Source organism: Anas platyrhynchos, chromosome 2, assembly GCF_047663525.1.
Source record: "Anas platyrhynchos isolate ZD024472 breed Pekin duck chromosome 2, IASCAAS_PekinDuck_T2T, whole genome shotgun sequence".
NCBI classification, from domain to species: Eukaryota; Metazoa; Chordata; class Aves; order Anseriformes; family Anatidae; genus Anas; species Anas platyrhynchos.
In genome coordinates, this window is record NC_092588.1 from 108494245 (window position 1) to 108512295 (window position 18051).

Here is an 18051-nt window from a genome sequence, read left to right on the forward strand (position 1 = left end):
TCATGCTGGCTGAAGCATCTGCTAGATATCCATCCACCAGCCCCCTGCAATGTGGGCTACCAGCAACCTCCTGCAAAGAAGCAATGCAGACAGCAGTGTGCATAGCAGGAAATGCCTTCAACTGTTTCAGCAAAATTTGCCAGAGAACATATGTCAGGGGCCCTTGTGTGGCCTTTTGTTTGCTTTTACCTGCTGGAAATAGAGATGAACTCTGTAATGGCTTTTGAGATCTCACAGTCAGGGATTTCCATGCTTTACTGAGGCATCCCTCCATCCGTTTTCATTCGTGATCCCAGAGAGCTCCCAGGGAGGGAGGAGATGCAGGGTGGGAGTGTTTGGCTGGGCTGCGTTGACTTGAGCAGTGTAAAGTGTCCACACAGTGGACAACCCTAATAGTGGATGTGATTCATCTGGGTTTCTGCTGCAAGTCCAAAGCCCTCAGATAAACGCTGGGGAGCAGAGAAAGAATCAACATTTATCATTTGCTACCATGTGCCAATGCTTCCACTCGTGACCTTACATTAACTATTGTTATAATTGGACACCTGACAAACGCTCATCATATAATAAGGTGAATATTAATCACCTGAAAGAGCGTGGGGGAAATAAGGCACAGAAAATGACTTGATGTTAATTTAATGACAGTTCTCCTGCTATTTACATGAGAGATGTGACATGGTTTCCACATGTGAAAGACAAAATGGTACATGCTTCTCAGAAAGCATTAGTTGTCTTCATCTTCTGTACCCTCCTATAAAGGCAAAGAATATGTCCCTTGTAGTGTGTTGCTGTTATTGTGATGCTTCCAGTGCAGCTGCTGTTGCAGAACACCATTTCAGACCTGCCTGAAAAAAAAAGTAGTCTCAAAAGCCCATGAGCACAGGTGCAGAGGGCCTCAACTTCCCCATGCCCATGCAGAACTGGGTCTTGCATACCTAGACGTGTCACTGGGATGAGAAGGGGACCGTATGACCGGTTTATTTCTGCCTCTGTTGTGTTTCAGAAGTCCACTTGGACCCCGAGAGAACATGGTGCCCTGCGGCTGACTGCCAGACGGTGTGCTACATTGGGCCAAGCGAGCCAGGAGTGCCGGTGCCGGTGGAGTGTCCGGCTTGCCACCTGACGTTCTGCTCCTCTTGCAAGGAGACATGGCACCCACAGCGCCTGTGCCCAGAAAACCAAACTACTCTGGTACCAACTGAGCAGGGGTAAGAGGGGAAGCCACAGGAGCTGTGTGATCTTTTGGTTCGTTTGGGCATGAAGTGCTCACTCTGTGTCTAACATCAGTTTCATGGAACTGCTTCCATCTGGTTTCTTAGGACCATCTCTGCTGGTGTTCCCTAAATATAATTCCAATCTAATGATTACTTTAAATTATACATCTTCTTTTTAAAAAGATTCTTAATGTTATTTGGGTTCTTACCAAATTTTGGGATGCCACTGACGCTTCTGAAACATGAAATCCACCGGGGCTTTCACTCCTCCTAAAGGCCTTGTTTTCATGCTAGAATTATCAAGTGTACCTGTACAAAACATCCAGTACATTAATATTCTGGGGTCCAAACTTTGCTTGTACTGTGATTAAGAAATTACCTCGGCTTTATATTTACAGAATTTCTACATAGAAAAATCTTAACTTCTATGAAGAGTGGATGTGCAGGATCCCATTTGGTGGGAGAAATATGATTTATGTTAATTTTACATAGGTGCAAACAACCTACAGGTCAGGTTGCATAAGGCATCAATCTACAGAAGGAAAACACTTATTTGCTTAGATTATATAACGTCTGTGGCCATCCGTCTTTGTTTTCTGCATCAGATAAACTTCAGTCATGTATGTTCAAAGTTTCCTTTTGCTTTTTGTAAGAAATTAAAGACTTAAAACCTAAAGATTCTGCTTGCTAGAGACTTCATCAGATATGAGTTGCCAAAGATGTCTCACCATAATTTCTCTCACCCAGGTTTGATCCTTGGCTTTGGTGGAGTTTAAGTTACTCTTTTTAGGCAAGGACAATGCCATGAGTTGCATAACCCAGTTCTCTTAATGCGTTGTGAAAGCACTCTTACCAAGTGCTGATATGTAATGCTGTAGGTGACATGTTGGTGGGTATAGTCAGTGTTGGCTTTATTTAGCATAAAAGACCAAGAGAATAGCCTTTCAACTTTACATGATATAAAATCCTTCACTTATTACTGCTTATACTTTGGTGTATTCTGAATATAATAAGCCTCACACATTAAGTGCATTAAGACAATAACATCAGATGCTCTGAATAGTAAGTACAATACACATTAGGCAGTGAATCTGAATATCACCTATAATTATATTTACATGCGATTCTAATGTTTCCCTACTCTTCTAGATCACTTATTGGAACAGAGACAGAGGCACCAATTAAGCAGTGCCCAGTTTGTCGGATCTACATTGAGAGGAACGAGGGCTGTGCCCAGATGATGTGCAAGAACTGCAAACACACATTTTGCTGGTACTGTCTACAGAACTTGGATGTAAGTGCTGCAGATTAAAATTAAGATAAAGGGTAACCGGGGGCTGAGGTTGGTCTGAGGCCCCATAGAAGCTTCCCAACAACTCCTTGATGTTCTAGTGAATCTCTTGGCTCATTTCAGATTGTAATTTAGAAGCATTGAATGCTTTGGATTGGAAAAGACCTTAAAGATCATCTAATTGCAACCCCCCTGCCATGGGCAGGGACCCCTTCCACTAGTCAAAGGAACTTCATTCACTTCATTCTTTTCTTCTCACTAACAAAAATACTGCTTTTATTTATATCAACATCCTTCTTCCATAAAGGATTATAGCCATATCCAGAGATTCCACTGTAGCTCTTTAAGGGAACTGAGACAGATTGGTTACTTTCTGGAGGTCCATTATAGCACCGCCTTTCACTGATTCCATCTTCCCATGCAGAAGCCCAAAATGGTTTGTTTGAGAGTCAGGGAAATAAGTTTCTTGTGCCTGCTCCAACTGCAAGGATCACAGCCTGTCCAAAAAATGGTATGGTACTGCGTGAAGGCAGTTGTTTCATAGGAGGGTGCACTAAGAGCTCTTATAAACTTGGTCTTCTTTACTAGTCCATCTCTAGTGCTGTGTTGCTGAAGAGAATGATTAATTAATGGGCTTGAGAGTAAAACTGTTGCGTTATCAACATGGGTTATAAAATGCAGGTGGCTAATTATCTCTCAAGTGATACCAACTAGTCTCAACTTTTGTGGACCTTAAGTTTTGTAGTAGGATTAAGAGTACAAGAAGTAATGTACTCGTGCATATGACTGCTTCCCTTTTTGGCATAGTCATTAATAACAACGGTGAGAATTTGAAAATAACTTCACCAGCACTTGAAATAAAATATCCAAAGATGCACGACTTTTCTTCTTTTTTTTTTGTACTCATCAGCTAGCAAACAATGAGACTTCCTCATTCTTCAGCCTTCCTTTTTTCAGAATGCGTAGCAAGTTTCACTTAATGTTATGTCCCAGTTTTGGATGCAGGAGTGAGCTTTTTCGACATCAGACTTATGGCTTGCCTCAGAGTACATACGGTACACAATGAATGCTTAAAACTTTGCTGAACTAGAAGTCTATCAGATTCTCCCTTTCTGCAGACATGTCCTTATGAAGTTTTAGTCTGTTCAAGAGGACAAAGGAAAAAGAAACCATAGCTGTCCGATTCAAATGTTGTTTTTCTGAATGGGCAGGGTTAAAGGAAATCCAGATTTGGTTGTAGGTAATACTTGCAGAGCTGAAGAGTAAGGCTGAAGAATGAAAGAGGAAGCAGCATTAGGTCACAGCACAGCTGGCAAGGGTAGAGTAATGTGGAGCATTAGTCATTTTCTAAATTAAAAATGGATAATTTAGTAATATTGGGAAAAACAAAAAGAAATGGCGATTTCTATTTTTTATAAAAACAAAAAGAAACAGGGATTTCCTATTTTACTTTATTTTACTTTATTTTACTTTATTTTACTTTATTTTACTTTATTTTACTTTATTTTACTTTATTTTCAATTTTCCTGTTAAGCCTAGGAAGAAAAATGACCTGAAGGGACAGCAGAACAGAAGGTAGAAGTACCTCAGGAATATGATACCTGACATGGCAAACTTTCAGAAATGTCTTGATTACAGGCCCCTTTAGCATCACCAAATTACAGACTAGGTAATTTTGTCAAAAATGCAGTGCAGATATAGTTGTCCAAAGCTTTTTAAAAGCGGGGGAGGGAAGATGCTATACAATAGTTTGGATCCCAAATACACTACACTTTTTGGAACTGCAAGAAGTTTTTCTAGATAATTATTTGGAAGGTAGGTGGATTTCCCTGCCAGCAGCAGGTAATTTTACAGCAGTGTCAGGGAAGTTGTATTTCCAGTCCAGTCTTGAACATGTCCCTGCGTGTCCCCATACTGTAACCTTCTCTTACAGCTTCTTCTTTTGTTTTTTCAGAATGACATCTTCTTAAGACATTACGACAAAGGCCCTTGCAGAAACAAGCTAGGCCACTCACGTGCTTCGGTGATGTGGAACAGGACGCAGGTGTGTTTCTAGCCAGCTGAGCAGAGCAATCATGCATGTGTTAAGCAGAGATTTTACCCTTCAGTGAAGGACCAAGATGATTATTCTCATGCTTTCAACTATTTTTGTGGCTTACTCCATGCTTGTGCATGCACACATATATTTTATTTTCCACATTAGCTAAATATATATTTTTCCTTACTATGTCTTTCAGGTTGTAGGGATCCTCGTTGGACTAGGTATCATAGCATTGGTGACCTCTCCCTTGCTGCTTGTGGCATCTCCATGCATCATCTGCTGCATTTGCAAATCTTGCCGAAGCAAAAAGAAAAAACACAGTCTGCCAGCAACCTAACTCTGTGTCTGTTTGAGCCTCTGTCTGTACAGCATATGTTTGTGAGAAAGCACAATGGTTGTATTTTGGTGCCATACCTACCAAATAATGCTCCCTTTTTTTTTTGCCAATTCTTGGGATAAGTGCCTATTCTCTACAGGCTACTCTATCACTTACAAGTTGCAGTGTGGAAAAAATCTAGATAATAGTGCAGTACATATGGTATAGGTTTTTTGCTTTCTAAAAGAAAAACAGGACGCCGATCGGTAGTTCATACCCTTACGTATGAGCCAGCTCTTGAGATTGCTAGAAGATTGCCATCTTCCATCAGCTGCATGAATTGATCCTGCAGTATCATTCTGCCTTTGCAGACCCAGCTGTTACTGTCATGCTTTCTGTTGGTTCTTGGTGACCGTCGGATTTCTCAGAAAGTTTTGGGTATTTTATAACAGGGAGAGGGAAAAGCTTGATAAGGGTCTTCTGCCTGCTAGCTTGTGTCCCATTAGAGGTAAAAAACTGTTAAGAAAATATATTGACAGTTTCCTGTCAACTGGCTGCCATGGCATTTCTTTCAGCATTGAAATCAATGGGATTCATACTACTGATCTCAATTACAGAAGTAAAAACCAACAAAACTATTTGTAAGACAGAGCTCTCTCTTAAGAGACTGGACTAGCTTGGGAAAGTAGGTGCTTATTTCAGATCAAACGTGATGTACCTACCTTGAAATACAAGGACTAAGCATATTTCCCTGCTCTTGGGCATGCCTTTTGTCAGTAACACGTGTGTAGTAAAGTCACCAGGAATCTGGTGTTCTAGGAAAGGCTCCTATTTTGTGCAGTACTGGGATCTTGGCTGTGCGTTTATACAGTGACCTCATGTGTGGATATACTGAGTATATAATGCACAATTTATTTTCCAGGTGGTCAGTATATTTTTCCAGCAGTTTACATGGGGTAGCAGCAAGAACCCTGTAAAATGCTACTCAGAACAGGTTAAGCCAAGACCCTCTCTTGAATGTTACGGACCTGCTGAAGTGAATACTTGAGAAATGCTGTGTAAATGTAGGCTCCATCCATTGGTGATTAATTCTTCTTTCCCACTCAAGGTTAACAAACTTTGTTACAGCTCATTTTTAGTTACTCTCAATATGAAAGCCTGTCATTTAATACACCCTTCATTTTCATTTGGTGCCTCACCATTAAACTGATTTAGACCCTGTTATCAGTTACACCTGTATAAATTCACTGAAACCTCCCTGAAGAGCTGGAGTTACTTTAGGCTCACCCAGGAGAAGCTGAGTTCAGACTCTGCTCTGTGCATTTGTTTCCTTAATGGCTGGTGATCCTCAAAACCCTGGCCAGCTTTTGTTCTGGACTTGCAGTGCATTTTATATCTGTGGGAACTGATACGAGTTTGCACTATTTAATCAATTTTAATTCCAACCCGCTTGCAGTAAGGGCTGCAAGTTTTAAATGGGATGCTCAACATGAGCATCATGTCAGGCTTTTCCTCCTCGGCCCTACCCTCCTCCATGCACGCAATTTGAAGCACCAGAAGAATGCTGCAAAGAACGTTTTTTCTGTTGCGTTTGGCTGAGCCTCAGGAACTTTGCCTTCTTGGCAGCCATAAATGTGACCTTTTTTGTTTAACTTCCCCCTCTGTTGACTGTAACAGAAGTGGTAGATTTTCTTATTTTAAGAAAGCGTAGTCTGTTGAGCAGACTAGCAGGGACAAAGGCCTTAAATGATGTTGTCTGTTTTACTTTTTAATCGATTTCTCTTACAAATGCTATCTGACTTCGCTACTAGTCGTGACTGGAGGGCAGGCAGCGCTCGCCAATTTGAAAGGCTATATTTATTCTCCATCCACGGCTTCTAAGGGAAGCAGAAAGGTAGTCAGTACATTTTAAATGCAGAGTGCAATGCAGACAACTACAATTTATAATAAGTAGAGAATGTTTTCTGTATGCGTTTTCTTGCACAGCAGTAATGGTTGTGCTTGGGGGCACTTGTGACAGATCAAGGTATCTAGCCCTCGGCTTTATACTATTTTTCTACCTACATTTTTATGGCCCTACTGCCATTTCCAGCTTATTGAGGAACTTGCAGTTGAGAGTCTTACTTTAAGGAAGCCTCAAGGACAAAGATACAGGAGCTGTATGGTCTCTTTAACCATAACCAGCAAGTAATAATACCCTTTGCATGTTAAACTTCTTTTTTTTTTTTTTTTCTTCATGTTTTGTGGTCTTCAACACACCTTCTGCAGGCCCAGTTTCTTTCTTTGTCACCTTCCTCTTTCATTTGTAGTTTTTGCTAAAATGCCCAATGGAATGAAGGTGTCTCGTGGTGTCTCAAAACAAATTCCACCTTGTTTAGTTCTTTAAATGCTGTCTGAAGTTAATGTAGCTCTCTCCAGAAAATAGCAATTTGTTTCAGTGGTTTGAAGGATAATGTTTTATAAAAGCAGTGCATGCGTGCATAGCTACAAACTCTGTGAAAGCAACACTTTTCTGTCTGTTTTTATTAACTTCTCAGTTTGAGTGCCGCATAACTTCTTTCAAAGACTAATATCTACGGAGCAGAAGGAAGATGTGCCGTTTCTGTGTGCACTTTGTATTGCTTGTGCCAGTTTAGGTGTCTGATGGGTGTACCAGAAGCAGTAGAAGTTTAGTACCTGGCTGTTCGGGCAACCTAAGAGCCAGAATGCCAATCCAGGCATTTAAGGAGCCTGTGTGCCCAGATATTAGCAGAGGGTCTTTACCCAAAAGCTGGATAAAGCAGCATGAACTACAGGCACTCCTTCCTTTGGCTGTGTAGATGCAGCAATTTGATCAAGAAGGAAGCTCCAGAACTACTTTAGAGCTTAAACTCGAAATCTTAGGAGGATTAACTTATTTAGATGCCTGAGCATGTGCTTGAACTAGACTGTGACCTGGCTAGCTCATAAGGATGCACTAACTCTGCTGGGTAGAGCTGTACCTGTGCTGAAGTGCCAGGAGCAGTAGGGTACTGTTGCCTTGTTTTCCAGCAGGCAACTATTTTGCCCCAACTGATCATAGGCACGGGTTTTCCAAAGAACCATTTTAGCAAGAATGTTTTTACAGGGTTTATTTATTATTATTTTTTTTAAAGCAACAACAACACACTCACTTTATAAGAAATTTATTGCAAGCCTGGCAAATGCCATGCAAAATATGAACAGAAATTAGGGAGGAAAAACAAAACCAAAAATGGGACTCTGGCTGCTTTTGACTCTTCTAAATCAATGTAGTTGTAAGTCCACCCTCTTGAACTCCATCTGTGTGATGTGGTGCATGTTAGTATCAGCCTTCATCCTCACCACTCTCACCATCCATCCTTGTTCTCCGTTGGCATGTGGCTGGTGTGCAGGAAGCGCCCAGGGGAGAATTCCAGGCTTTGGCAGGGTTGGGTGCTGCGCAGGAGCTGGGGTGTGTGGCACATGTACAACCCTCCCAGGCTCTGTTACCACTTCTCCCTGTTGACTTTAACCACTGAGACAAACTTTGCTTTTTTTGGCTATTAATGTTAGATTGACAGTGTCTACAGATGACTCCTTTGGAGAACAAAAGTCACAACTGTCTATTCCCTGAGTCAGAGGCGTTCAGCCCTTCAGAATATTGGGCTATGGATGTCTAAAGATCCAGTCCTAAAAGTCTAGGAAGTGATGGAAATTTGGATTTTTACTGCAGCTGGCCACAAATCTCCGTGGCCACATACCTCACTGTAATTTCTCTGCAGTCATGGCAGCCGTGTCGAATACAGCTTGGGATCCAACTCTGCATCTCTTGTCCTTGTGTTACAATGAGGGTGGGAGTACCTGCCTCCAAAACCACTTGTCAATAAGTAAATATCTCTCATGCTAGAGCATAAGTACTCCTCTGCAGTATTTATCACAGAACTACGGGAGATGGTCAAGGTGGCCTTTCAGTAACTGGTTATTTTTTAATGGCACATGGGGTTACTTATCTCAAAGGAAGGCACTAAGGGTTACAGTAACTGATGTTTCCGCAGTGCTTTAATGATGCTAAATGCTACGTATGGTTGTCTGTCCAGTAACATAGCAGAAAATAAAGTCCAAAGAGAAGTTTAAAATGTACATATTTTTTTACTTGAATAAACTTAAGAGAAACTGGATAATATCTTCATATTTGCTTGAAGATATGCAAGTGGACAGAAATCAACTGTGTTTCCACAACAGGAAAATGAAACCAGCTTTTGACTGCTCTCTTCTCTGGTACCGCAGCAGGTGGTTGTGTTGCAGTCCCTTACACTTTAAAAATTTGAAATCTGTTTTTCACTGTAATCTCTGTCAGTCATTCTTTTCCTTTCTAATACAAAATCCTTTTAAGATCGTGCTTTTCATCCCCTGTCTCAGGCCAAAGATTTCTAGAGTGAAATTAGTAGATTTCTTTATATGAGGATAAAAACCTTCCAACAATTTTCTCAGAGCTTTTATTAAGAAATGTGATACTTAGATAATGACCAAAGATAGAAATTTCAAACTTGGCTTGTTTAGAAAAACTCATTGATACTTAAGAAGTTGTCTTGGAATCTCTAAATAAGGACTTCTTTGTTAGAGCCCAACAGCTTTTTGAGTTTTACAAGGGATATGCTTCTACTGTTGAGCAGACTTTTTGGAAATATACTGGGAAAAAAAATTAAAACTTACATACATGTTTTCATTTTATACATCAAAAAAGATTATCTTGTAGGTCTCCATATTTTAGGGATTCCACCCCCCTGGAAGCTTTCTTGGATATACTTATATGTAAGATAATTTAAGAAATTCAATAAAACAGTTTTAACAGAGTGTTCTAGTTATAGACAGTCAAGTAAGACTTGTAAGCTAGTAAGACATCTCCCTCATGTGTAAGTACGTAGTATCAGGCCCTAATTTATATGGCTAGCAATAAAGATGTGAAAATGTACTTCTGAAATAATAAGAGTTGATTCTTCTGCAGTCTGCCAGAAGGTCAGCTTACTGCTATGATTATGAAGAACTTCAGTCTAATATTTATTTGTCCTCTGGTTAGTAATGTAGTGAGAGAGTAATGGTTTTTGCAGAACAAGAAGCCCAAAGGTCTATTTTGTGTCACTACACTCAGTTTCTCAGAACCAATTCATTTTTATAATTTATAATTTATATAATTCATATATAATTTATATTTTGTAATTATACCAATTTTGAATTTATCATGTGATACATTTATTTTTAATTGCATTCATATGGGAAACCTTTCCTCTTCTACTTACTGTGGAGAAAGTTGTTGAGTTCCAGGCAGGGTAAATTCCTATGGTTTGGTGCAGTCCACAGCAAATGTTTTGTACTGTTTTTTCAGTTACATCAGAGTGTTTTGTTATGATCCCTCAAGTTAGTTCTTCGAATCAAGCAAATTCCTATTGTTAGGGAAGGTAATTTCCTAGTAACGAATTTTATTGACCATCACAGTCTGGGCTATTCAAGATGATGGTGGTTGACAAGGTCCACCACCTTTTTAGAGGACATGACATCATTCTTTCCCCTTCTTTTTCCCCTTCTGCCTAAGAGGCTTTTTCCATTCCTAGCTGAAAATTAAAGACTTAAATAATTTGTTTGTGCCTTCTGGATATTCGAACAGAAGCAACAGCTTCTGGTGGCCACATGCCAGGAGATCCTGGACATGTCGAATGTGTGATGCTACAAGGTGTGTGCAATGAGTTAGTTACATTTCAGGAAGGTGCCTGGGCTCTTACAGCTTGCTGGGACACATGCATTAAATGTGGTGCACAAGGGCTTGGTCTGAGAGGCTTCACAAACGCTGCCAGCTGTAGGGCACGTGTGGTGTGAAGCCCATGGGTTACTGCAATCATGATGCCAGGTCACTGTGTGCGTGTGTCTCCCAGAGTTTCATCAGGGCCACCATCTCTAGCTTGCCCGTAACTATATACCTGACCCCCAAACTCCCCAAATGCCACAGCAAACCTCCGTTCCTTCAGTTTTCCAGGCTCTGCTACTGGTCTGTCTCAGAGAAACCGCAGTTCAGATGAGTTAGTTGGAGTTGGCCTGGTGTAGGTGTGCGTTTTGCCTAATACCTATGACGAGCAGCAGAGCTGCTCTATACCCTGACAATACGAGCATTGCAGGTGCCAAGTGTCACCCTGTGAGAACTCCGAATTACCACAGTGTCACATATTTCTGGGGAAAAGTGCATAAGCTCTTGCTGCTGGGAAGTCTCCTGGCTGGACACGCCGCGCTGCTTTCCAATGCGTCGGCGTTTGAAACGAAGCCTGGGTTTGACAGGAGCAGGACACAGGACACTTCATTGCTGTGCTGGGTGGGTGGCATGGAAAGGAATGGTTTTGTCTCGACAGCAGGAAGCAAATTCCTCTTCAGAGGGCCAGCCCTTCCTGTTCAGGGGAACTGGCCTTCTGCGCTGTGCTGCACAAGGGTGAGCTCCTCTTCAGCATCTAGATGTCGTTTCCCTGGTACCTGTTTAAGCTTATGTTTTGTTCATCTGGGTTTCTTCTTTTCCTCCAGGTAATACACTTTCTTCACCACTTTTATCCTGGTGAAGGGCGAAAAGGGTTTGATCTTTGTAAGATTTGTTAAAATATTTTTGTGTTTATAAGACAGCTGACGTATAAAGAAATAAGTGCTTTTGTAAAATTTTGGTTGTATGATTCAGCATTTAAATATTTTACAGATGCAATTTTTTGCACTCTCTCTGCGTACATTCATAAAAGTATATATTTATTTTCCATCTTTGAGATTTACTTCATTTTTTTCTTCTGATGTTACAAAATGCAGTATGTGCAACATTAAAAAAATTAGTGAAAAGACATTGATCTCATTTTGTTGTCTGTCTTTACAAAGATTAACATTTGGTTCAAAAATATGGGAATAAATCAAATAAATCTGGGGTGCTCATAGAAGTTTTGAGAATAAACAAGGATAGATCAGTATCTTGACTCTTACCTGCTTTCTAAAACGTAAATGGCGTTAAGCTGTTAGCAGTACCTCCCCTGGGCTCCTTAACAGCCTTTGAGATTTGTGTAAATCCATTTACAGAGAGTGGGGCAAGCTCTAGCTTAGCTCCTGTGTGCTGCTGCGGCGTTTCAGTTTTCTCTCTGCAGGTGGGGTGCGGGATTACTGTAAACCTGGCCCCTTGCATGTGCTGGTGTGGACCAAGACCTGGGGCATACCAGGAGCAGGCAGAGCTACCTGTGAGTGGGGGACCCACGGAAGCTGCAGTAGGGGAAGCTTGCTGCTTCCAAGCCCCCCTCCTCATCCATTGCTCCCTCAACTCTGCCTGTCCTTGCAGAAAATTGGGGCCTCATGGTCTGTGTTGCCAAAAGACATAATGAACCATTACACTCAGCTGTGTCATTTCAGATAAAAATGCTCCTTAGTGTTCTTGCACACCCATATCCTACTGTGTTTACAAGGGACAATCGCAGCTATGTTTTTGAGCATCAAATATTAAGGTGATGCTTACTATTAAATACTTCCTGGTGTCATTTTATTTAAACACAGCCATTTTATTTATTGAGTTGGCTATTTTTTTTTTTTTTAATCGAGAATGCTCTGGTTTTGTTCTGTCAATGTGCAACAATGCCATGGCAATGCATTGGCCCAGACAGTAACATGCATGACACATTGCAGCAGACTGAATACTTCCAGCACAGCAGTTTTCCATCAGAGGATCTTGCTGATGATAGAGGAACCGGCATTGTGGTGGGAACGTGTCAATTCCATCAAACTCCCAATGGAAACCAGCTGTTGGCAGCCAACATGCCTGGTGCCCTGCCAGCCCACCAGCTGCCGATGGTGGGCAAGCTGCCCGGCTTCCCACCTGGTAGATGAGTGAGTTGCCGGCTCCTCACCTTGCAACTTCAGGAAAAAAAATGTTTTCCAAGGCAAAAATTCAACATTTCTGAATTTCTCTGCAATTTTTAAAATTCCAGATCAGACAAGCATGAGCAATTTTCAGCTAAGCAGAAACTGTAGAGGCACCACAACTCCTGTGTGGTCACAACTTCTTCTACGTGCACTTGTTACTCAGTAGAAATGGGAACTACCTACCACGTTCAATTCACTTTCTTAATGTGAGAAGGGAACTAGCACTCACCATTACGCCTGCCAACCCAAAAATCTGATCAGGTTTTCAAAAAAAAAAGAAAAAAGTTAATAGCTTTGAATTTGATTTGTTTCCAGCTTCAGTGTACATTTTTCTCCCCAGTTCCAGTATGTGTCATAAAGGCCAGTTTTCTTCAATGAGTAGTGGCTTATTTCAGGGTTATTTATGACTAAGCCCCTGGATTTTAAACTTCCTTTTTTTGTTTTGTTTTGTTTTGTTTTTGAGGTTACACAAGATGTCCTTTACCTTAACTCCTTAACTTGTATGTACGTAACAGCTATCTGCCCACCCATGCCCATATCTCTTTCTGTGTTGGGGTGAGTGTTGACTTAAACATTACCTTCAGCCCTATCTGTCCTTCCAGTTTGACAAACGTCACCCATGTCAGTCTCACAAAACACCTCCTGAGGTCTCCCAGCGAGAAGCTGGTGTTTTGTTCTGGTGTGACCCCGTGGGTGATGCCTGTCCACCCTATAAGGGTCCTATCATGCTTTTTCATGTGGCCTGTGACTTCATGGGGTTGTTTCCTCCTCTGCAGCAGTCAACGGCCTCCAAGACAGCTCGGAGGAGGTGGTTTCATCTACTCGTAGAGTCATTAAGGCCAGGTTCATCCCACCAGAGTGAAATGCCACGGTCAGGACATACATGTACATGTAGGTCCCTGCTGGTATCTTCAGTGCTCGCCCCTGTGAGGTGACCCAGTTCACTGCTGTGCTGACCCATCTTTTGGGGGTGCCTCCTCTCTCCTTACACGGAGGACACCCAAAGGATCTGTGCTTCTATCTCCCATGCCTTAGCGGTGCTGCAAAGTCAGCTGTGGCCAGCACAGTTTCTGCTGTGAGGCGGCACATAGTGTCCAACAGGCAACTCAAAGCAGCAAGCCTGTTGTGATATTCAACAAGAGCAACAAAATCCTTTCTTGTTGCTCATTTCCCTAAACTGAGCTTTAGCAGGGCTACCAAACAGAGTATCTGTGCTTTAAAATCAGGTGGGAATGCTGGACTACCTGCTGGGGACAGAGTTTGAGTAACAGCCCAGTGCTCACACCTGCCCAAAGACATGCCTGTGTTTTATCCACAAAGGGACCAAGCACAAGAACCCCTGGTTTTCTTCAGGCTGAAAGTTTGAAAAACACTTTTTTTTTTTTTTTTTTTCCCCTTTCTCTTTTTTTCTAATACCATGCAGTAAAGAAACAAACAAACGAGTAATTCCTGATGCTGAGCTCCTATTAGAACAATCCATTAGCAGGCACTGTTTGTAATTTGCCAGTCTTGCCTTACCAAGAGCCATGTCAAAGACAAAATATCAGCCTTTGAGAAAGCCTTGAGGACTGGTCAATTAGTGAGTAATTAAGTTTTTCTCTGTCTTGGCTAATGAATTGAATTTAAGCCCAGATGAGTGGCTGTGCCTGTAGCAGCTTGTGCTGCTGCCTGTCATGGGAGGAAGGAGACTCCTGCTACTTCAGCAGCTGCTCCTTTTGCAGATGGTCCTGGAAGTCACAGCGAGTAAGGAAGCAGCTCCTGGGAGTGTTATCGTGCTAGTTTTGTAGTGTCCGTGGCACTACTGTGGTATAATGCTACTTTTAAAACACAAACCTTATGGAAAGGAAGCTTCTAGCTTTGTTCAGGCTGAGTATGGACGCCTGAGGTGTGGGAGGCCTAGGGGCCTCTAGCCCGTGTCATCCATAAGTTTTGATACCACCACAGAAGGAGCAATCTCTGGCTCCTTGGGGGCATTGCCCTAAAGGTGATGATAGGGATCCCCTGTATCTTATCTATTTGCTTAGGCATGTGTGTAGGGCTCGGTGCTGGGGCCAGTCCTCTTTAACATCTTCATCAATGATCTGGATGACGGCATTGAGTGCACCCTCAGTAAGTTTGCAGATGACACCAAGTTAGGTGCGTGTGTCGATCTGCTCGAGGGTAGGAAGGCTCTGCAGGAGGATCTGGATAGGCTGCACCAATGGGCTGAGGTCAACTGTATGAAGTTTAACAAGGCCAAGTGCCGGGTCCTGCACCTGGGGCGCAATAACCCCAAGCAGAACTACAGGCTGGGAGAGGAATGGTTGGAGAGCTGCCAGGCAGAGAAGGACCTGGGAGTGATGGTGGACAGTCGGCTGAATATGAGCCAGCAGTGTGCTCAGGTGGCCAAGAAGGCCAATAGCATCCTGGCTTGTATCAGAAACACTGTGACCAGCAGGGCTAGGGAGGTGATCGTCCCCCTGTACTCGGCTCTGGTGAGGCCGCACCTCGAGTACTGTGTTCAGTTTTGGGCCCCTCGCTACAAGAAGGACATCGAGGTGCTTGAGCGGGTCCAAAGAAGGGCGACGAAGCTGGTGAGGGGCCTGGAGAACAAGTCCTATGAGGAGCGGCTGAAGGAGCTGGGCTTGTTCAGCCTAGAGAAGAGGAGGCTCAGGGGTGACCTTATTGCTCTGTATAAGTACATTAAAGGAGGCTGTAGAGAGGTGGGGGTTGGCCTGTTCTCCCATGTGCCTGGTGACAGGACGAGGGGGAATGGGCTAAAGTTACGCCAGGGGAGCTTTAGGTTAGATGTTAGGAAGAATTTTTTTACTGAAAGGGTTGTGAGGCACTGGAACGGGCTGCCCAGGGAGGTGGTGGAGTCACCATCCCTGGAAGTCTTTAAAAGACGTTTAGATGTAGAGCTTAGGTATATGGTTTAGTGGGGACTGTTAGTGTTAGGTTAGAGGTTGGACTCGATGATCTTGAGGTCTCTTCCAACATAGAAATTCTGTGATTCTGTGATTCTGTATTTTTTCTAATCTGGGGCTGCTACCTGTGTACCACAGGTAGCTTCTTGGAGGAAAAAATTGCTGCTCACCTGTTAGCTAAAGGCATCCTGATTAAACTCCACCAGGTAATTACAACCTGCTCGCTAATCCTAACCATGAAGGAGGGTGCTATCTCGTAAATACTCCTTTCATCTGGGCTGAAGTGGGTCAGCAACACCTTCACTGACATCTGTGTGCTCAGAGACTGTGGCACTGAGCTGTGTGTGTTGCTGTGTCCCCTGACAGGGACTCACTCATGGCTTGCACAGAGTTGGGAGCAGGGCTCCTCCACAATGAGCTGAAAGGAGAACGCTGTCCATGCTCTCTCATACGCTAGGTGTGACTAACATATATGTAAATAGCAGGAGATAATTCTGTGAGAAATAAGGATGTATCAGCTAATTAAAAGTGAAATCCTAATTCTAAGCTTCTGGTGGCCTGTGATCCCTTGAAGCATTTTGGTCACTCTTCACAGCTGCGGCTTGGGTTCAGACATTTTGGACACCTCTGATGTGTGCCCAGACCCACTTAAAATCATGGGAAGGCTTTGCTATATAAACAATAAATAGCAGACAAGTGTTTTGCTGGATTGAGTCCTGTGGCAGCAGCACAGCACCCCAAGATCCCTCTCCCCCTCCTCTGGGAAGGCATCAGTGTTTGAGACTTGGGGTTTTGTGTTGGTGTATATCCTTGATATTCATTAAGCTGATGTCACATAGGAAGTAGCAGCACCGGTGGTGGTTAGGACTACTTACAGCCTTGGCACTGAGGTATTATTACAAAACCCATTATTCACAAGCTATCATTACACAATCACAGATAATGACAATTATATAAATGCTACTGCATTACCTATCTATTTATTTTTATGCACATAATGACTTCAAAACACCTCAGATGACTGGCTTCTTCTCAGAAATGATTATGCTTCAGCATGCGTGAGACTAAAACATAGAGCAACTGTCCAAGGTCTAGGGAAGTGCAGCAGTGATAAGGTGGTGGGGCTGCAGAGGGCACTGCTTTGCTTGGGGAAGGTGAAAGCTGCTATTTCAGTGGGAAGTACTGGGGCCAGGGAACCGATGCTCTGTTGTGAGAGCCACTTATGTGGCGGGACTTGGTGCTGGTGCAAAGACTCCTTTATAGCCTGTGGACTCCATAAAGCAGCATATATCTATCATAGGTTCCTCCCCAGGAAGTTTTCTTAAAAAACACAAAAACACCAACACAAAACAACAAAACAGATGCTAATGTGCTAAAATGAAACATTATTTTAAATAAACTGTTCATCTAGATGCTACTTTATTTGTTTCTTGCTATATTCTTTGTATATAACTTGCTTCACGTGCTTCAGGAAATCAAGTGGGGAAAGATGTACAGATCAAGCTAGGGAACAAAAAAAAGGAGCTAAATGATGTGTCTGATGTAGTATTCTGATGCTCTTTTTTTTTTTGTTGTTGTTGCTGTACAGACACAAATGCAGCACGGTAAGTCCTTGGGCACCATTCAGTGCACCTCTGGTATTAGCTGGTGATGTTGAGGATCACAATCAGTTCGCCCTGAGGTGAAACAACCCACCACCTTACTTCCACCTTACTTACACCTTTCTGGAGCATGGGGCTTGTGATGTGTGAGAGGAGCAGTCACTGCTGCTGAGTGAACTTATGCAGAGGGGAAAGTGAGTATGGGAAGGGAGAAGGGGACTAAGAGAAACAGTGTCATACAGATGGTTTGTACCTCTGTAGAGTCTGCTAATCTGTCATACCCCCATCAGTGTTAGTGCAAGTGGTGCTCCATCACCCCTGTTTCCAGGAACCTGTGGAGTCACCCGAAATGCTGTGTGATGAGAGGTATTTGATTGTTGGCTTGGGTCACAGCTCAGCTCCTGCAGGAAGGATTACATGGGGGACAGATGAAGCAGGGGCTGGGAAATAAAAAGCGGGTTAGCGTAATTGTCTGATTGATAAAAGCAAAAAAGGTGTGGATTGTGGCCAGATGATTTCACAGAGTGCTGTAGCTGTTTTTCCCTGAACGTTGCACAGTCTCTGCTGGGAGGCACCTGGCATGGGCCCACTGATGGACTTCACCTCTGCTCCTGGAGGTGTTTCTGGACTTCAGAGGTGGGTGCTGAGTGTCTGATGGGTGGGTCTCACTATGTGGTAGCTCAGGGACTGGCAGACAGCAGACACCATGGTGTCACCTCGTGTGCCACCAAGCTGGGTGCTGGCCCAGGCATGAGACACGTACAGCCACCACCAGGGGCT

At 42.9% G+C, this 18051-nt stretch overlaps 1 protein-coding gene across 6 annotated transcripts in view; it reads left to right on the forward strand.

The window, feature by feature from the left end:
• Positions 1–11706, forward strand: part of RNF144B (ring finger protein 144B) — an 86646-nt gene extending 74940 nt beyond the window's left edge. For all 6 annotated transcript variants that reach the window (XM_072033333.1, XM_072033332.1, XM_027451229.3 and 3 more), the window contains 4 exons: positions 1004–1208; positions 2364–2508; positions 4460–4549; positions 4743–11706. In XM_072033333.1, coding sequence (XP_071889434.1) covers positions 1004–1208; positions 2364–2508; positions 4460–4549; positions 4743–4883 — 581 coding nt within the window. In that variant the 3' untranslated portion in view covers positions 4884–11706. The remainder of the gene's footprint in view (positions 1–1003; positions 1209–2363; positions 2509–4459; positions 4550–4742) is intronic.
• The last annotated feature ends 6345 nt before the right edge of the window (positions 11707–18051 follow it).